General features: G+C 36.6%; 1 protein-coding gene across 4 annotated transcripts in view; it reads left to right on the top strand.

The window, feature by feature from the left end:
- The window catches only part of LOC134527529 (rho GTPase-activating protein 22-like), a 62,021-nt gene extending 40,960 nt beyond the window's left edge, over positions 1 to 21,061 (top strand). For 2 of the 4 annotated variants that reach the window (XM_063360276.1, XM_063360277.1), the window contains exons 7-10: positions 10,337 to 10,499; positions 12,593 to 12,709; positions 13,826 to 13,886; positions 16,992 to 21,060. In XM_063360276.1, coding sequence (XP_063216346.1) covers positions 10,337 to 10,499; positions 12,593 to 12,709; positions 13,826 to 13,886; positions 16,992 to 18,566 — 1,916 coding nt within the window. In that variant the 3' untranslated portion in view covers positions 18,567 to 21,060. Of the gene's footprint in view, positions 1 to 10,336; positions 10,500 to 12,592; positions 12,710 to 13,825; positions 13,887 to 16,991 lie in introns of all 4 variants that reach the window. The other 2 variants (XM_063360278.1, XM_063360279.1) reach the window with 1 other exon arrangement.
- Positions 21,062 to 22,290: the final 1,229 nt, after the last annotated feature.

The following is a 22,290-nucleotide window of genomic DNA, read 5'->3' as shown; positions in this document are numbered from 1 at the left end:
GATGAATAAACACAAAAACTTCAACATCTTCAAAAACTTACACCTCGGCAGAAACCTCGACGACGACACAAATCTTCAACTCCAGGAATTACGTCTCCATGACCACCTTAACGACGATAAAAACTTCAACTCCAGGAATTACGTCTTCACGACCACCTTAAACGACGACAAATACAAAAACTTCAACTTCCACGACGACAAATAACCTCAAAACAAATTATTTCCTTTAAAATCCCTTAAAAACCGCTGTTACTCTAATTCTCTGCTGCTTATGATAAACTCCTCAAATCCCATGAAATAACCACTTTGACCCACAAATCCACCAATATCTCCACTCTTCATATCTGCACCAACAAAACATTGACAACATTATCACTTCAAAACTGTTGACACAAAATTTTCCTATATTTCATCCCAAAGAAACAACTTCTAATGTTACCCTGTCCATTCCCTCTAATATTACTCAGCTTTTCCTCTACTAATCTTTCAAAAATATGCAAAATGTTCACTATAGTTCACTAGTCCAACATGATAAAATTCTTGATGACCTTAATTTGTTTACAAAATCAACATAAAAATACTTTAAACATTGCACAGCTGATTGTTCATAATAATGTTTCATTGAATTATTCTAAAAAAAATACATACCCAACTGGCAAATATATATATATATATATATATATTTTTTAAATGTTTTCCATTCATTCTTCTTATGTATTGTCCATTGCAATGTAACACCATCCAATTTAGTGATAAACAATCCTACCTGTTGCTCATCCGAACCACCAAAATAGCTAACTACTTTCTCACATTTGGTTACAAATTGTATCGGAGTGACCCCTCGGTCATCACCAAACAATTTAGGCACTGTTTTTTCGAAAGTGTTTACTTCGTCTACAGTTAAAACTGAACTTCTAATATTACCCTGTCCATCCCCTCGAATCTTACTCAACTTTTCCTCCATTTTTTGTAAACACTCTCTACCCACATCATCCCTGAAATTCTCTAACTGGTTATTTATTTTTGAATTTTCTGTAAATATTCGTTCAACATTAGCCTCAAAATTCTCCTTGACTTCCCGAATTTTCTTTTCATTGTAATAGATATTTTGGGAATTCTCAGTTACTTTTAACTGCAAATTTGTGATATCCCCTTGATTTTTGGTTATTTTGTTTTGTATACTTTCATTATGTTGTACAAGTTCTGAAATTTTATTACTATGTTCCTGAACTGTTTTACCTGTTTGCGTCAAATTTTCCTGAACTTGGCCCACTATATTTTCACAAGTGTTTAACCTAGACTGTACCGCCTCTATCTGCACTTCACAATTATTTACTTTGCATATACAGGAAGAGATCTGTTCATTAAGATCATTCCTAAGTGCATCAAATCGGCTCTCAAATGTATTGGTTAATTTTTTTTCAGTGGCATCTAATTTTTGTTCAGTGGCATCTAATTTTTTTTCAGTGGCATCAAATTTTTGTTCCATTATATACCTGAATTCAGTCTGACCTTGTGACATGTTATGCATCCCTTGTGACATGTTATCCATCATTATCATTAATTTTTCTAACATTTGATTAGACATACCTGACCCCCCCATAACCTCTACTGGACTACCATTTGCAGGCTGTTCCATGTTTTCCGACTGCTCCTGCACTAATTCAATATTCAAATTAGGATCGGACATTCCTGAAGTTTCAGGAAAACCCGCAAGGTCATCCTGACTGTCTGTACTCATTTTTCTTTTGTTTTTACTATTATAAATTACCAGAAAACGTAAACAACTCTTTAAAAACACACTAAAAAAAAACTTTAAACAATGATAACCACAAATACAAAATTTAGACCATAAGAATGTAAGTTTCTGTCCAATTTAGACTTGCTGTTTCCGGCGATTCATCCCTCGTTGTCCCGCGAAGTACCGATTCATCCCTCGTTGTCCTGCGAAGTACCGAGATGATCTATGTTGCTGGAATCGTGTCCCACGATGTTCTGTGAAGCGCTGTTCTACGATGTTTTAAAATGTAGTTCTCGTCGCATTCCTTTCCCACGATGTCCCGCGATGTTCTTATACGGTGAATGCTGGCTTCTCACGCTCGTTTTCGTTTGTTGATGTTTACAAATACGACGCGAAGATCACACGATCCACTCTCGAATCACTCGTTCACAAGTTATAATTTTGCCGATGTTCCAAAAGGTATTACCATAGTTAATTTAGACATGATTGGCTTTTACTTGATAAGTTTTTACTGTTTTTCCGAATGTTTATTTTATCATCAGGCAGTGTCTAAATTCGTGCCCCACGACAGGGCAGCCATGTTGTTACGTTGTATGTTTTTTGCCCGGCTAACCACACATAGAAACGTAACAATACAAAACAAACAATGTTCCTGAGTTTCTGCTTTATTTGGAAATAAAAGAGTTTATTAAATTATCTTTGTTTATTTCTTTAAAAAAATGTTTTTTCTCATCGTTACATGGCTTCAATACACAATTTTACAAATGAATTTAATTAGAAAAACTTCGTTACTTGTACAGTTTTTGTCTTTTCTTATACGAATTTTAACGATATCTTTGAATTTTGATAGGATGAGGTCCAAATACATACCACAGCACCATACATATTGCCGTTGATGGTCGAGGAGTCTTGTCACTCGCCAAAGAAGAAAAAAAAAAAACTTAGTAATGTCCCTTGGTTAATTACCTAACTCAAGGTACCGTTGATCGCGGACCGAAATCACACGAGTCGGGCCGATGCCGACGCCTAGGGCCTAAATTTCTAATACATAGTCCGAAAAAAAAATGAAATTAGGTTAAAAAACTACGGCGTGGCCCCAGCCCCTAGGCGTTAAATTGTCCCTTAATAATTTTTCATTTGTTTCGTGACTTGCCGACGACGCGACCGAGTTCGGCGACGATCGAGCAACAAGTGACTTGGTCGACGAGATTACCTTCCCTTGTATAGGTGAAAACAAGGGAGGCAACCCCGTGGGCCAACTGACCAATCACAGTACAGCATTCATCAACATGCCCAAATAAGGAATTTCGGCCGAGCGCATCACACCACGCCAGGACTCGCCCTGATTGGCTGGCTAGTGGTAGCCTCCAGAGACCCTTCCAGACGGTCGCTACAGCTGTGCGTACAACGTGACGCGTAAATCCCAAACACGCATTTACAAAGTGAAAAATAGCTTTCTGGCGCCAGAGTGTCGCGCCTGTCCGCTCTTCCTTCTGTACCTTCCAGACTATTCTCAAAATATTACACTAGCAATATCCAATAGAATATAAAATTACCCAAAAAATTCAAATACAATGTTAAAAATTTAGTAAACAAAGTTGAAATTCATATAAAAACTTTTGTTTAAAAATGATGTCCTGTAAAATTATAATCTATACTGCTTTAATTACTGACATTAATTATCAAATGTTAACATTAATTATTATGAACTAGAGTTAACCCTCAAATTTATAATTATCTCAAGGAAATAAGTATTTTAAGGCTTTCCATGAAATTTAACCAAAGTAATTAATAACAATTCTTAACAGCTCTGAACTGTTTTCTATATCAACAAAAAAAAATATCCTTCACATCAAACTTATTCTTAATATTCTTATGACCCTTTTTGCAATGCTACAACATTAACGAACTCTTCTATATGCTCTCACTCCTCTTCTTCCTGCTTCCGGTTTTTGTCACTTCCAGGTAAAAGTGAGGTCAGTATGGCCTCCGAGCACTCAACACTCAAGATCTCTCTTGAGGTTAGTTGTTACTCCAACACTTGTTCTATAGCCTGGTTGCCTGGGTGGATCACAACTGGGTCAATGGACTCCTGCCTTTTGAAATACTTAGGTAACTAAAATGATGAAAATGATGGGTAGTTTGATTGGAATGAAGTGAGTATTGGTTGACTAGTGTTGGTGCAGATGGCTTTACTTTGCCGTTGGTTAGCCTACAACTGCGTAGAGGGAGATTCATTTGATGGCAGTCGGTTCTGCAAACTTTGAGACTGTTGATTTGACCGTGATTCGTGCTTGCTTTCATAGTAGCGAGGTGACTGATATACATGATAGTTGTAGTCATTCCTTGTGTACTTGGGTGAATACTGGCTGTCTCAATGTCGGGCGACCTTGGAGGCAGTGAGGAGTGGATGGTGGGATCGTAAGTTGTTTCTTTCCCCACTCCCCTCGTCTAGGTGGCGACTCATCTCTCCTGTCTCTGTACTCGTGTTGCTTTGTTTCCACCATGACCTGCTAAATGTTGTTTTCCCGAACTGGAATAGCATCTTCCACGATCATCCGTATTCTTATAGTGTTGGCTATATCAATTATCTGCTGGTGAGTCAACTTATTGTAAGAATGTTTACTTGCGGCACACGCTTTGTGTTTGCGTCATTGTTGTGCTCCGTAATTTTTGTGTCCATGGCTAGTACAATAGAGATTGATTGTTTACATGTGGTCGTTCTCCGCCTCGCATATGTTATTAGCGGCGCGACTCTGCCTATCCAGGCGATCGTAAGCTAGCAAGTGTTCACGAAAGTCAAACAAACTTTCAAAACTTCTACTAGTAAGTTAGAGTTGATATCGCATTGGCAGTAGTTTAAGCACAATAGCGCTGAATTTGTCATCACTCATTGCCAGATTGAATTAACGAGTCCTCTCAAACATGTCACTAATGTAAGATTCCATTTGGGATCCAATCTTTTGCTATGCAATTGTGCGCCGAGATTGCCTTGAATTTTAAACTCCAATATTGCTGCAAAAATAACTGGCGGTAACTTTCGTACGAAGTTACATTAGTCTGTCTGGTGAAGCTCCCACCAATAGTATACCATACTTTTCAAGCTAGTATTCAGGCATCATTATTTTTCATTTTCTATTAAATTAAATCTGGATATGTATTATTAGAAAGCTTTTATAAATTAACAAGGATTTTCATTACATTTTGCTTCAAATTTGGGTATTTCCTTGGCCCAGTGACGTGAAGGATGGTTTATTGCAGTTGTTGCATCCAACACTACAATCAGTTGTCCGTTCACTGTTCTCGGCACTGTGTTTCGTGCTAAGCGACAGGCTGTTGGAGAGCATCGGCAAAGACTATGTGTTAACGCAGTTGACAATGCTGTCGGTGCACATGTTGGTTGCACATCAGGAGCATGCAACATAAGTTTTTGCTGGTAGTTTTCCAAATTCTTAATTTTACGATCTACGATTTTCAATTCTTCAGTAGTTTTATTCTCATGCTTGTGGAAAGCTAGGTGTACATGTGCATAATTTGTTCAAACAAACTGAGAATATTGAGTAATTTACTCATTGGCAGTACAGTCAGCCGTTTATTTACGTACAAACTCTGTGTGTTCAGCGCACTGTTATTGCATCTATCTGATTGTCAACTTGCGAAAACTTGGCCGTTACAGAGTTTTAGAAATTTTGAATTTCGTTGTTTGTGTCATATAATTGCGTGGTGACATGCTGAATGTCAGTTATTTTAGCATCAACATTAGCTAAAATCTTGGCCAGCATTTTGCTGATACTTTTAGTGATCTCACCTTTGACTGTATGTGCAAGTTTTTCAGACAGAATTTTGTTTTTTTTCTGCCACTTCAACCTGTTTATGTGATATTTTGTCGGAAAGAATTTTGTTCTGTTTTGCATCTTCTGCTTGTTGACTCGATATTTTGTCTGAAAGAATTTATTTATTTATTTTTTTTTTCTCTGCCACAGCCTGTTGCCTAGATATATTGTCAGAAATAATTTTGTTCTGTTCTGCCGCTAGTCGTTCCTCTGCTTCAGTGTGTTGTTGCCAAAGCAAGACTAGCAATGCGTTTAGTTGGAATGACAGTGTATTGAATGTCTTACTAAATTCCTCCATGGTAATGATGTGTGTACTCATGAGCTGTGACTTGGTTAACACAAAAAACAGACTAGTTTCCTCATGTTGAGCGGTATTTGTTCTTTGCCTGTGCTTACGTCTACGTTTACCGCGATGTGTCTGTTGGAGTTTATTACGTCGCTATCAGTGTCACTTACATTTTCTGCTGACGTATTGCCCTCACCTTCCTCCTTGTCGTCCATGGTGTTGTGCTTGCGTCTCAGAAAATACGGAGCTTCATCGCCAGACATAACTTATTTCTCTTTGCAAAGCCAAGGACTTATGAAGTTTGAAACGAAAAAAAATGGCTAAGTAATATCCTGATAGCTATGCTGTACATATTGATGGCCCCACGTAAGGGTGCGTCAATAATTCTGTGTAGGTGCTGGCACGGCCCGTGCTACAGGCAGCCTCTTTTACCAAGGTGCCTGCACCAGTCCACAGAACATGTTTTCATAACTATTGTTGTGAGAATGTGATGAATGTAGTGTGATGTGTAATATGTGATGTATGCAGTGATAATTCCAATACCACATAATAAACATATGAAAACCCAGAAATTCAAAATTACATTTAAATTACTTTCAATATTGCAAGAAATGAAAATGAAATAAATATGAAAAATAAAAATAATATTATTTTTTCAATTGGAACAAAATCTTTACTTTGACTATTCAAGGACACAAACACCACACAATATTTAGGCTCTACAGTCAAAATATCACTGTGTTTATATTAACTTTTGAGATTACTGAAGTTTCAATTCATGGAAAATTTACAAGTTGTATGAGCTACCCTCGAATAAATAGCGTTACTTCATGATTAATGGATTAATTAACATTTACAAACACATTCATCACACTAACGTTTTGTAGGATTCTCAGGATTCAATCGGTAAAACTATAGGCCTTCGTCTGCTGGACTAATAGGCGGACAGCGCAGCATCCAGGAACATAGACTATAATGTAGAATAAACTAAAGCTATGACTGCAAGCATCCGGGACTCAGCGACAGCAGCTCGACCAGGTTGTTGAAACTGCTAAGACCTGGGACTATCTCACCAGTTTCGGATCAGGATGTAGGGTGATATCGGCGACGCGGAAGATTACTACATATTCAGCATTCACTCTGTCTGTAGCCAATAATTACCGATGTCTTGAGATTTTAACTTATGTAGATGACAACTACTTAATTCACGGCCATCGCGAAATCTTCTTTGAATTCTAGCCTATTGCGAAATGAATTCACAAATTTTTCGGTGTCTAATAATTTGTAACCAACATGACTTTCCTCTACGCTTTCTTATACTGCATTATTGCTAGAAACTTCCAATTCAAACTGTGTAAGGCACCAAAGAGAAACAGTGCTCTGAGTAATTTTGGATTAAGTAAATCCTACCTGGAGAACTGTGTTCAGGTGTAAATTCAAGATGAAATGTGTGCCTAGTGCACACTTACCACAGAAATGAATGATTAAATTATAAAAATAAATATAATGAACAAACTAGGATAAGTTAAACCGCAAACAAGGATTAATTAACATTCTTAATGATGGATAGCTTTCTATAACACTATGATAACTTTAGTATGAAACATTACAATAATTATAATTAATATTGAAAAAAGAATTTGCAAAATATTCATAATAAATAACATGTAAACATTCTCAATGGTTACATCATTAATACTTTAATTATCAGCTAACAATTAATAAAGTCATTGACTATGCGTGCAAATAGCTTCAATGTGGAAAACATATTTTATGACTATGGAATGCAATAGAAATATTTATTTTCAAGATGAAAGATACCATGGGAGCATCCATAGACAGAAGCATAATTAGCAATTCCAACAAATTTATGTTTACATTTATGACGCTCGGACGCTTATAGAAGTTGACGCCGGAGCGCAGTAAATTCCAATTGTTTACAGAATGTAATTCCAATTTTCTTAATAGAAATTGCAGTTTTATTATCTTTATTGTTAATGATTTCAGTATAACATAAATTTCTGGGTTCTATTTATTTTCATGTGGTATATTTTTTAGGTAATAAATTTTATAAATAATAATGTTTGGTTTTTGTAAACTTTATTTTGTCAATAGTAGGAAACACTTAATCTAATACGTATACAAATATCATTGTTTCTGCAATGTACATTGTGCGGAAAGTTATGTAATTCTGCATTTTGTTACTATATGTTTCTGTGTAAAATAGTATTACAAAGAATGCATAGAAATTGGGTAGAAAATGAATTATAGAAAATTAAAAAATAACTTCTGGAAAACCTGGAAATACCCAGGAATTATATTTTAGAATTTGAATAGTCACCTTGTGCTGGGATGATTCTGTACTATAGGTAGAGACAAGATTTTGTAGTTTTGTCTTAATCTCAATTTCGTTTTTAAAACTCAATATTTCGGTGTTATTGTTTTTATTTTTATAAACAGTCTTTATTCATAAAGATAGTGTATAATTCAACGAACATGGAACTACAGTAGAGACCCACTAATCTAGACTAGATGGGAATGGACTGGATTAAATAGAATTTGCATTAAATGCACGTAATACAAGGTTCAGATGGGTAAAACTATAAAAATTCGTTTTTGTTTCATAAATACAAAATTTTCCTACGTCCTAATTTTAGTTTGAATCTAATGTATACCGTATTGGTCCGAAAATAGGCCGACCTTTTTTGGCAGTTTTGTCAACCTTGAAATCTAGAGTTGGCCTATAATGGGGCACTAGCCAAAATAGTATAATTACACATACATTTCAAGGAGAATCATTTATGGCATAAAAATGTTATCAGATATACAATTCATTGACCTAAAATTACGCCGTACTTACGTGTAATTAGTAATTTTTCCAACTTAGAAATTTAGTAAAAACACTTAACCCCAATAACGTATCATATTTTAAGTTAAGTACACAGATGTGGTCACTTGTAGCACATAGATTTTAAAAGCTCGGTCTGGTTATTTTTGAACTGTATTTAACAGGCTGCGGTAATTTTATTTGCTTGTAAAATGTGGTATTTACAGTAAACAATTAGTAAAAACAGCAATTATTTTGCCGTAAGGTTATTTACCGTATTCTCCGTTCACTCTTACCGGAGTTTTGGAATAAACAAAGCATCTTGTAAACAAACATTTTCATTGGCTGCCGGCTGCCGCGCACATTATTCGTGCGCAAGAAATAGTTCCTTGGTTACGTATCACTTGTAAGTATTTTTACCATGCATTTTTTATAACAATTGTTGTTATATAGCATTATAGCGTTTCACCATTGATATCCAATACAGTTTAATGTGTCAGCAAGTATTTACTTACAATAATTATGTTAGCAGACGCAGTGTGTACAGTATACAGTTGATGCCCGGCGCAACAGTTGCATTTCGGATTCGTGCGCGCACGGTTTGTTATGGCTGACGCCGGACCGAGTTTTGTAAAACACAGAACGGGAAAGCCTTTGAAAAGTGTTCAGAAAACCTTTGTGTTGAATGTTTTTAAAAAATTTTCAAATACCCCGATTGTCGTGTGAACGATATCGCGAGTTTAACTGCGGAATTTACAGGTGTTTCGAATCGTAACACTATCATAATATTATTGTTGTCTTACGTTACGGTGTTATTTTGTTGATTATTCAGAAAATAAACATTGTTTGCTTTTTTTCTGCCAATTTCAAAGTGTAATAAGATATGCAGAAACCACAAATAATGTGGAAGCTGGGCGTAAATATGGTGTTGACGAGAAGAATTTGCGTAGCTGGCGAGCTCAAGCAAATAAATTGAAAAATGCATTTTTCCCTGATTTTGAGTGTGCTGTAGAATGGGTCGGCCTATATTCGAGGTCGGCCTATTTTCGGGCCAATATGGTACCAATGTTATATGCTGAGACCAAATTAATTCAATACAATCCATATTTTGGTACAAACCTCATGCTGAATAAATTTAATTCATTAAATTTATTTAATAATCTGTTTGGCTTTTGTAATTTTTGATTTGTGTAAAGTTTAGTAAAATTGCTAATTAATTTCATTTTTTTTGTTTCATTTCAATGTTAAAATGGTGTATTAACCTGCATTTTAATGTTGTATGTTGTATAGACATGCTCTGGGGTGTTATTTCAGTTTTATCACAATTCACCATGTTATCTTGTCCTTAACTACAGGCCTTGGTGAATTCTTTTCCCAACATTCCACTGTTGTTTGTCAGTTTGTATTATTTAATTTAATGACCTTATTGTCGCCACAGTATTTTTAGCTCACCTATAGTTTAAAAAATTAAAATTTCTTAATGATGCACTACTAAAAGACATAATTTTCAGGTCTTGTGGAAACCTTTCAATTGCGACTCTTCTTTAACACGAAAGCTTACCTCCTCATTTTGGTCTGGTGATGGGCCGAAGCTCTCATTCAGTGCTGTCTGTTTTGTGCAGTTGTGACAGTGTGTTGTGTCGACTCAGGAGTGCTGAACGGCATCAAGAAGATGGTCGGCCGGGGCTCGCCAGAGGAGGAGGGGCCACCAGCTGTCCCAGTTGGTGCGCCGGTCTGTTCCACGCCATGCGTACAGTCTCTCAAGAAGCGCAAGGCAGCAGACGGGGGTGGGGCCTTCTCCAGCAAGAAGAGGTGATTGGTCAATTCTCTTTTTCATTAGTAACGTTTTGTGCCTTTGCAATACCTATTGCAAGATGTTGACATGTTTCAAAAAACTATAATCATAACTCTGGAAGTTAAATGGTGTCTTTTGAAGAGCAGTGAATTAACAAACTGACATGTTTCTTAACAGATAAACCCTGGAACATAACTTGTCCATTTAAAGAGGAATTCCTGTGGTAATTAACAGGCTCAGACAACAAACTACCGGTAGGAAATAACTGGTTATTTCACGCAGGTCACTGCAGGTGACATATTATTGTTCTTGGGCCAATAATGCAGACTTAAAGAGAATCAAAAATTAAATATTAAATTTGCACTGCAAGCTGCTGCTACTTTTTTAAAAAATCAATGATAGTATGGTTTCTTGCGAGTCTTTCTTTTTTAATAATTGTTTTTGTTGATCTACAATATGTTTTACTTGAGAAGGGGATTGGTTTTCCATGTGAAGTAGTTTGTTTTTTTCCCCAGCAGTTTGCATGATTTAATGGTGTAGTTGTCTGGTGTTGCAGTTGTAGTATGTGTGATTGAAGTAGTTAATGGAGGCTGGCTTCAAGGGGTAGCCGGGATACGTAACACCCTCTTCACTCCCTGAAATTTCTTGAAGTGAAAGTACTCTTTGTGTCATCCAAGATTTTACTTAAATAACACTCTTTAGGTTGCCCATTCAATACAGATTTATCTAAGATAAAAATTAGTGCATTGCATCACCCACCATTTCGGGTGATTGCATTTTCAGATTTCATCATCTGGGATGATTTCTATGTGTGTCCCACTGTACAAAATTACATTGTTTTTATAGAAGGTTTTTTAGTTATGGATAGGCAACATGTTAAATTCTATTAGTTATATTTGTCACAAGTCAGGCAAATATTATACAGTGACACCTCGTTGTTACGACACCTCGCGGTTCCTGGGAATAGGGTTAAAATAGAATGGTTGGAGGAGGGAGGGGGGTCATAATAAACATTTTGGACAGATTGACCCACCTTATATATACACGTCAAAATATGCTTTTTTCAGTACAAAATCCATGTTCATTCGTCTTTGGCACTAAATCTACATAATTTTAATAGCAGACATCTTGCAAAAAGAACAGCTAACCAAGCAAACAATATTGGTCCCCAAGGCAAGCATATAGTCCGTTTGACACGCCTTTCATGAGGAAAATTTATTAAATTTTCATTCAAATGTTACTTCATTAGATGTAGGCCATTACTGTATAACAAGCCAGAGAGGTCAAGAAGTTTAAGCACTGTGACATTTTTTTATTGCTTGCACAAGCAGGCGAGACAAAATTTACGGGAAGGAAAACACAGAGGAAGACGACAGCCAGCTGTGCTTAGGTAAACATGGCTAACTATTTTTGAGCTTTGAAGGGACTTTTGTTTGTCAGTCCATGGAGATAAGATAGTTAATTGCTTGAGCTGTCAAGATAAACATTGTCTGCAATAGTTAGAATACTAGTAAGGTTGGGGACAGTCGCTATGTGTATCTACTCGAAAAACATGTCATAGCATTTCAGGAAAACAGTTTCTTATGTCTTAATCTTTCATGGTTCCTTTAAAAGGGGTTGTAATAGAGAGGTGGTCGTAACAACAAGGTTTTACTGTAGTCAAAAATTAGTCCTTACTAATTGTGATATTTTCTCACTAGTAGTTCATTTTGTAGGTTTCCATAGTTGATGAATTCATACACAATACATTTTAAAAAGTTCCCACTTGAGAATTCTTCCTTCATAATTAGTTTAAAACATTGTATGATAGAATTACAAAGATATAGTTCAATTTAACCCTTTTAAGAAGTTTTCTTTGTAGTATTAAGTATGATTTTTTTTAAGTACCCTTAAAAATTCTTTAACACAGTTCTACCTTCTATGGTCTATTTTTGTTAGAATTTTTATCATAAATATATTAAAGTAGAAAGAAAAAAATTTAATTCAAAGTGGCAGGTGAAGTGAAGCCCTAAGTAACAGAAAGTGCCATTAATAGGGTACATTCCTCTCATGACTGACTGGTTTCTAGCGCAAGGCACGGTGCGTGACTCGGGCGAGGTGTTTGTTGCAGACGTGATGTTCTCTGCTCCCTGCCACAGAACGTAGCTCTAGCCAGTCTCCCGTACACCCCCTCCCCTTGCACGGCCAGGGTGCTGACCTTCAGCGCGGGCGGCTCGGCACCGCGCAGGTGAGTGCTCGCACTCCTCTTGCACCTTGCCCACCTTGCCCGCATGCTGTCGTAGTCCTACCAATACCTTCAACTGGTTGTAACTGTAGTGGTGGAGCAGTCTAGTTCGTCCTTCCAGGAACTGGGTCTGTCGTAAAATGGGAAAGTGTAGCTGTAGAACCAAGTTATCACAGTCAAGTTGGGAGTAGTTGGTAATTTTATAAATGTCAGAATAAGTCAAATATTTTATCAAGTGGAGTACTTAACTTAAGTGAGGAATATAATTTTTTATGTGTATTTAAAAGTGTGGAAAATTCTGCTGCCCTATTTTTGTTGAAAAGTCAGAATGTTTGCCAGAAAGATAATTGTCAGGGTTTGGTATGTTATTGTAACCAAAATTACTAGTACTATCCATTAATTTTTTTCTTCAAATTTGTTTGATAAATAGGCCTGTGTAGATATCAGTAAAAAATTTAACTACTATAAAATAAGTATGGGGGAGGGAACCTTTTTTGTTGTGGTTGCAAACTGATTTGTTTTATTAACTTATCAAAAAAAAAATTTCTGACTGCAGATTTTCTTGCCACTGAACTCAATCATTCTGCGGTCCACAGTGCACACACAGAACTAAAGCTGAAGTATGGTGCTGTAATTCAGTTGTACAACAATGACTTCTAAACTCAGTCTATAAAAACATGATTTGATATGCAACAGCTTCTTCACTTCAAATACAATTGAATATATTTGATTTTGATGTGTGGATATTTTTAATAGAATAGAAAAATTATGGAATAAATGTTATTCCATTTTAAAATTTATTTTGAATATTTTCATAAGCCTAGTGATACTTGGTGAAGAAAAAAAAAAGAAAGTTATGTGACGGCAGAAGAATACATTGTCCTTGGAGTCAAACCATTCGTGTTTGATATTTTTTTTACTTTTTTTTGTATTGCACAGCATCAGGGGAAAATCAGTCAAATCTCAGGAGGAGCCATGTAGAAGTACAGTAGTAGGCGAGAATTTCACAATGATGGGCTGATATTATGTGACTTCAAGTAAGATGTACAACTTGTTTCCATGTAGACTCTGCATTTCAGATAGTTGTTAAACCCTGTGGTGTGACTGATTCTGTTACAGAACTTCAAGCAGCCGATTTGTACGTGAAGTGAAAGTTTTAACCAGCGTACCTGTGAAGGACGTAAGAATTCTATCATGTTTGTTGCTTCTGTGATTATTGTGGTTTCTTTGAGGGGAAAAATTATACAGTAGAATCCCGGTTTTACATTACCGCTTTTTATGTTTACCCGTTATTTGCATCACTTTATTTTGGTCTCATTTTGGCCTCATTTGTCTCAATACAATGAAAGCCTACAATCTGCTTCCTGCAATTTATGCTACAGTGTAAACTCCTTTTAACACCACTCAATTTAATGTACTGCAAAGTACAAATATGAGGAGAGTAAGGTCACAAAGACTACAGGACCGGGTTGTTTCTTTTTAAGTGTGAAAAGAACATTTGTAAAACAATTTTGAAAACTTGTGAAAAAAAATATGTAGTAATCTGGCAGTTTATAGAGGATATTTTTTTTACAAATGAATGACATGTTAAACTAGTTAGTTTAAAAAAAAATCATTTATTTATAAATTGAGCTAAAATACCATTTAATTGAAAAATGGCAACAAAAAAAAATTATATATCACAATTCCAATTTTTCATGACCCTATTCATTACTACTGATCGGTCAAATTCAATCAGAATCTCGAATTTGAATCCCAAAGAGTATTTCAATGTGCCCCTCAAATCCAAAATTGTCTTGAGGGTCAAAAATGAAATACTACAGTAGACTCCCTATAATTCAGGGCAATGAAGGATAATCGAAAATCACGGTTAAAGCAATGTAAAAAAAAAAAACTGATTGAAAGTTTTTATCCAGACTACCTAGACAAACACTGTAACCCCCATCCCTCAAAGTAATACCCTAATTCATTCCAGTAAAGCAGAGTACTAATCAAAACAGCGCTAGTCAAGTGAATTTTTTAATAAGAGAGTATTTTAATCAAAATAATTTGTTTTCCAGTCAGGTAAGTGTGCTTGTTGACTACCATTTTAATGAAGACATTACTCCCTTTAAAATTATTATACAGTACTAATATACGTATGTCTTAATACATTAGCTGTACCTTTAAATAAATATTATATAACATTTCTATGTAGGTGCTACCAACATTTCTGAGTTACAAAATGTTATTGATATGGGAGATATATTTTAGTTAAAATAAGAATATAAAAAGTATACACTCAATGTTTTCTATTATTAAAAAGATTATTTAACCTGTTACCATAATTCCCAGCTGTTGTTTACTAAATGTGTGTTTGCCATGATTTGCTACTAGTGCATCCTAGTGATGCAAGGAAAACTAGCCCTAAAAGCTTCTGACTTTGCACTCCAAAGCTGTAGTTGACATACAAGATGGGGGAATATAAACGTGTGCTGAACACTTGGGTGTCGTCGGAAATAATTATGCTATGAAGGAAATGTATAGCTATTGAGGAAAAGCAAAATATTGTTAATTATTAATTCATTGCTTTGTATTTAATGCTACACAAATACCGTTGCCATTGTACGCACACGGAAATAAAAAAGTCAAAAGTTAATTTTGTTTTTATGTTTTATGAAAGTGAAATATGGCACGGTTAATCCGCAAACTGGATAACCCGCACCCAGATAGTCGGGAGTTTACTATATATAACAAATGAAAAATAACTACTAGCTGTACCGGCCACATGCTGCTGTGGCTCAATCTGGTTAGATGGAAAAGAAAGCACACAATTTTTTTTTTATTGCAAAAGAAGTTTCATTTTTATCATATGTACTGAGTTACACATGCTTAGGCTTTAAATTATTTTTTATTTTATAAAAAACATGCGTATGTACGAATTCAACATTATGGCAAAATTACAAAACAATCGTTAAAGAACTTCGGAGATTAGCTATTTGTGCAAACAAACATTTACATTTTTATTTATATAGGTGTTGAAATGTTCATTCCTTCAAATATTTGCTTCACAAGCTAAGTTTCCAGAATCAACACATATTGTAATTTTATTTATAAATTTATATAATTACATGTTAAAAGTTCACTATCTTGGGGAGTGATAACAGGTTACGTATACCTACTAAACTTCAAGTTTAACAGTGTTGAATTTTTTAATTTACTTTATGTCCTCTTAATATTTTCTTCCATCGTTTTCTCTAATACCAAATCCTACTTAGTAACTAATCTTTTTCATCAAATACTGAATCCTTCCAATACTAAGAGTTGGATGGTATTTGAGGATTTATTGGCCTATACCAATAAAGTACCGTGTTTTATCGCATAATCATCGCACATTTTATACTAGTTTTAAAAGTAGGGGTGCAATTTTTATGAGAGAAAAAAAATTTTGTTAGGTAAAATTATTCATAAAAACAAAACCCATTCATGGAAAGTATGTTTATTTAAAAAGTAGTCTATAAAAAAGCACGCAAACAATTTAAATTAATAAGTCATGCAATAAGAACCTTTCTTCAACTTTAAATAGAAAAACATAAGCTGTGACTCGAATGCCAGCCTGAACTAATGCATAACTATTGTCGTAGTACATACTTACCACAAAAGAGTGTGGGCCATCAAATGTAGTTAACTTGGCATTTGACGGAGAGTGCACGTTGTATGCAATCAGCGAGATATCGATATTTGACTACGTGTGCGCGCCCTAAACAGGAAGCAACATAACCAAACATTAATGATGCCAACTAGCGCTGGCTACATTTTCATAAGCAGTACACAGCGGTGACGCAAACGAACAGATAAAGGTTAGAATGTTTAAAAATGTCTTTAAAAGAAAATTTACACATCAGACAGTTTCGTATTTCCGTTAATTATATAAGTAAGTGGTAATGTCCGTATAAATATTAGATTTCTACTTTAAAATACATAGTTTTATACTGAAAAAATACCTACACAAAGCACTTGGAATCTAATAGCGGGACCAAAATCATCATGCAACGTTTACGCGAGAGGTTTTTTTTATCCAAATTTTAACGCCCTAAAATATTGGTGCTATGATTATGCAATAAAACTGGGTAATTTTTTTCATAGTTGGACTGATCTCTTGTCAATGACATCTAAGTCCTCTTAGAAACTTATTAGCTTTGTTTTACTGTAACTGTATATGGGATTTATTTTATATTAAGTTAAGCTACTTTCAGTATTCCAAAATGAGTGAAATGTAGAGAAATATATATATATTTTTTTCCAGGAGCCCCGAGGTAGGAAGCCTGATACCGTAAGAAGAAAGAGAAACTCTATAGAGCGTTTGTGGGACAAAGTGAAGTGGCACAGCAGTTCTGATGTTCCAGCAGCTGCCAACTCATGCAATGAAAGAGAACTACATTCGAGCAGCGTTTCCTTCTGCAGTCTCAGTGAATCAGACTCAACTGCATCGGTTAATGTCTGCGACTTTGAGAAAAAACAATCTACAAGCAATGATGCAGAGTCGGACTTCGTAAATATTTTCAAGAGCGAGTACGAAGATATAAAAAATCGTGTTACTGCTATTGAAAGCCACATTTTTCAAGAACTTGGCCAAGCGACAGCAGCAAATGGACGTGGCATTTGTGAACCATCTGTCTGTCTCGCGTCGCCCGGCATCAGCGAAGGAGTTAATGCAGAATCCGTGCAGTGTGAATACGAGAAGATGGTAGAGCAGTCTGTCAAGCTGGACAGTTCTTCAACTGATCAGCTGGCCAGAATCCTCGGTCGGGAACTGAAGATCCGACACAGTCTGGAGAACAAAGTGATACGTTCACCGAGCGCTCGGAAGATTGGGACCATCAGAAGGAGGTCAAAAGAAAACTTCAGATCAGAACAAGCGAGTGAAGGTGGAACTACATTATCAAGATGCTCTTCTTTGGGTCAGGATGCTTCTTGCAGGAAACCCAATACATTCGAGCAGCAACACAGTCTGAGAAGAGGTCGTCCCAACTCGGTACATTCCGGGCTTTCGCAGTGCAATGGTGTCAGATACATCAACATAGAGAACTTGGGAAGTGATTCTCAGGTTGATATGAGGCTGGGTTTTGAGCCAGGTGAACATGTATCACGTCAAAGCCCATTGCCAGCTAACGATAGTTCTAAGAAGCTTGAGCATTCGTCGCGTAAAGATGACATTCAGGCAGTAGATGGTGGTTTCCACAGCGACCGCGGCAACTCTGAGAGCTGGACTGAGGGATGCACGTACTTCAGAGAGGCAGGCGAGGGGTTGGGCGCGTGTCACGCCACGGGCCGGCCATCTGTGGCTTGGCTGCGGGACGCCAATGCCGGTGTAGTGATGGCGAGGACACGACTGTTCGACGGCCGCAGTCCCTGCTCCACGCGCACTCCGACGAGGCAGCGCACACCGGCCCCCAGGATCAGCCCCAGGAAGCTCGGCACACTGAGGAGGAGAACCAACAAGAGCCCCAGATCAGGTGGGGGGAGCAAGAGCAAGAGATCGCCGGCACACGGGGTCGAGGAGTTTAAAGAAAACCTAGATCTGCCGCAAATCGTGTACGGCTTGTCACCAAACCGACAGATGGTCCACAGCACGTTCAGTGATGAGAAAAGAGTTCTGAAGGAGAAATCGCCTCTGAAAGATTCCAATGCCATTAAACTGCGGCGTAAGGACGCACATCCTAGCGAGATGCCTCACATAAAGAAACCGTTGCTCATGGCTTCCCCGGGTTGTTATGGCAAGACGCCACAGCGCCAGGTCGGGAAAGTGCGGAACCATACACCTCTAAAAGCGACGACACCCCTGTCGTGCACGCCTCGATATTTTCCCAAAAACAAATAATTTCTCTCGTGGAAATCATAGAAACATTTGTGATGTGTAAGCTGAAGATATACATTTGTAATTATAGAGGAATTTTTATTGTTTTTTTTTTATTGAATTGATGAAACAAATTAGAATTTATTGGCTTTAAATGTAATAGCACTTGTGATGTAAACATTTTTATGAAATATGGATGTGTTTTAATTTTCTGTCATGAGTTATAAAAAAAATTATGTTACTTAATATTTTGCTGTGTGAATATAAATTTCTTGTTTGAACTAAGTTTGAATACGTACAATTATCAAATTATTCCAAATGGTGATTATCAAATTCAAATAGTAACAGTTGTAAAAAAAATTATATGGTGGTTTTTTATGTTTTGAAAATAACTTGCATGTAATTTCGTGCAACTATAATAGATAATTTACATTCTAGATTATAAATCTTAAACAGAACTATAAAAAAATATATCTGTCGAGGTTTATTTTGCAGTATTCACAAACTGCTTACGTTCCCTTGTTTTTCAATTATCTGAACTTGCACCATGCTGCTATTTACCTTTACCCTGCAAATGTTTAAACAAAGTATGGTTAATATACAGGCCCATTAATATACTGAAACACATATATGTTCACATTTACATTGTACAAAAATACTGCTTAACCATAAGTTTTACAAAAAATAGTTTTTTTTCTATGTGAAAATTGAATGACATAAAAATATATACTCACACATGTCTGTTGATTATTGGAAAAATTTGCTGAATTTTATAACTGGGTACATCCTCAACAACCCAACAAATTACCATATCACAGTCAAAACAAATACAGTAAACCCCCAATGTTACGGCTCCATTTAATACGATTAACTCTCTCCACGATCCCTTTTGAGGAACTGTAGAAAATTTGTGTTAAAATGTCAAAGTTTGAACAGAATCTGCATAACATTTGTTGGAAGCACGTGCTGCATTTCTTTTGGTGAGTGCTGTACCACACATGATGTAGTGGACACCTCCCTCCTGGTATAACCTCATTCACCCACCTACCACAGATGTGGGTTCCATGGCACTAGACAGGTCTTCCCACTGGCCAGCTGCCCGGATCTTGGACATGCTACCCTCTGTTTCTGTATTTACTAAAACCTAAAAAATTTGTGATCATGAAAAACTCAAAAAAATAATGCGTAATACAATGCTTTGAAGTTGAAACCTTATTTTCTAGTAGTCTTCTAGTAGTCTCCCCCCACCCTCCTTTTATGTGTTGTCTTAATTTATTCAAGAACTAGCCGAAGTACTCGGTGTTACCCGTACTAAACACATCATAATATAAGCAACATCATTACCGAGTATAACTTGAAAAACAGGAAATTTGGATTTTAAAGTCCTAATAATTGCACAATCTCTGTGCATCAAGGCAAGTGCAAAATCCGTGATGCCAATCTTAAGCTTTATTTTATGGGAAGGCAGGTAACCCCTAGGCAAGACGTGACTGACGCACCAAACGATACCGCGTTACAAATTCAAGGCAATGCAATCCATTAATGAAGTTCTAAACTAAACCGTTATTAGCGCTTTTAGTTTGTTAACAGCTGCGAGCTTCTTTAAGAAGGTGGGTTTTACCAAGGATAAGGATAGGAAGTTGCCAGATCTCAACTATATGACCATGTGGCAGACATAGAGAAATGACACAAACTCACTGTTGGTGTGCCTATAACCTACTACCTATGATTTTCTATTATAAAACTGAATTTACCCCTTTTTCACTCCCTTAGGGATGGAATTGCATATTTTTTATGTAGGCTATGTTATTCTCCAGCCCATAAAATATCTATATGTAAAAAATCATGTGGATCCATTGTTCCCTGAAAGAAAAACAAACACACTTTCACATTTATAATATTAGTAGGGATAGGCTTTTATTTTGTGAATATTAAGTTTTCACAAATTGCTTGTCATAAGTATGTCAAGAACAGTGTATTATAGTGAAAAAATTCATTAATGAAATTTGTTGCAAATTTGATTATGAACACAAAAGGGTTTCTACAAAAGATTTTGTATCTACCCATTTTAAATTTATTGGCAAATTTCCACATGCCCTGCTGTGGATCTGTATTGTCGGATGTTGGATATGGTGTATAAGAAAAGATACATTCGAGAATCAATATAAATGTTAAAACACCCAGCAAACATTAATAGAGAAGATGGCTACAAATTAAGCAAAATATAGATCCCACTCTTTAGAAATCCTCAAAACATAGCTTCACAGCCAACATCAGACAAATCGCTTGATTGGCAAGACAGCCCAGCCAACCAGAAGAAAGGAAGTCTCTGACTGACCCACAGCAGCAGCCAATCAGGAATCACCTTCCCCTCAGGCGAGAGTATATAAAGGCAGGACAACTGGTAAGAACCTCAGTAGGTAACTGCTCCCTGATGATGGTGACTGCAATGTCGACCGAAACGTCGGTGAAATGTTTGCCAAGGACACGGCTACAAACCAGAAGCCAAGCTACTTCAGACAGGATAACACTTTGGAATGCGAGTGATAAAGGGGGGGGGGGGGGGGGAGGTTTGAGTGTGTGTGAGGCAACATCTGTTACCACGACTTCATGAGCGATAATGAAGTGATGTCACTGCACTTAACCTTCTTCATCTCTCTCTGGCATGGTACTTATTTATGGCCCACGTCTAATAAGCTCATCGAACAAAAAAAATTAATCACCCTAGTGTGCATGCACAGATGGATCGTTAAGCCCGTACAGATGGCGCAGCAAACGAGTCTTGTGCTCAACCACACGCACACTGCCTCTACGTGAGCATAAGGCAGTAGCGATCAATGAGACGTTGATGTTTCAAGCAGACAGTGTACGTCAACATAGGGAGATGTAAGGATGTAACAGAGTGGCAAAAAGGGGCAATCGTGTTTGGCCGTGCCCATGGCCAGATGGTGTTTGAAGATGCTGGATTTTTTTGGTATTTCGCAGCGGATTGTTCAACGTGTCTACAAGCAGTGGTGTACTACATGTGGCCACGAGACAAGTCAAAAATGTGGTCAGAAAAAGATCCTGACTGAGAGGGACCAGAGACGCGTTTCACTGTTTGTGAATCAGAATTGCTTCCAAACACGACAGGAATTGATGCAGTCAGGGAGTAAAGGTCCATCCCAACCTGTTAGTGAGAAAACATTGCGACGGGAACTTTGTGTGTGTGTGCGTGTATCTGTCTATATATATACACACACACACACACACACATACATATATGTGTGTGTGCATTGGCGTAGCTGTGTTCATAAAGTTGGGGGGGACAAATAATGATTTTGATGTCATGTAAACCCATTCCCCTCCTACTAAGACGGGGGGTCCGGGGGTCCTCCACTGGAAAATTTTGATTTTAAGTGTGCAAAATAGCGCTTTTTAAGCAGTTTTTGTATCTAACCATTGGATATATCGATGTTAAAATTATTATTGTTTCCTTAAGATAAAATTTAATGAGTGAAGAATTTACAAATAAAGTTGGGCAGAAGGCAGGGAGGGCACAAGCTCTCTTTTTTTTTACTCAAATGGAATTAAATAGTATTATTTTACAATCATAATGAAATATTTATAAATTATTTACTACAACTAATTCATTTACGATATTTTCAATCTAAATTAAAAAAACATGTACATTTGGAAACATTAAAAAAAATTGTTTATAATTCATAAACTTAGCATTCTTGTCCACTTAATAGGCTACATCTTATGT

The sequence above is a fragment of the Bacillus rossius genome, chromosome 1, assembly GCF_032445375.1.
Source record: "Bacillus rossius redtenbacheri isolate Brsri chromosome 1, Brsri_v3, whole genome shotgun sequence".
Taxonomy (NCBI): Eukaryota; Metazoa; Arthropoda; class Insecta; order Phasmatodea; family Bacillidae; genus Bacillus; species Bacillus rossius.
This window is presented reverse-complemented; position numbering and strand designations above follow the sequence as displayed.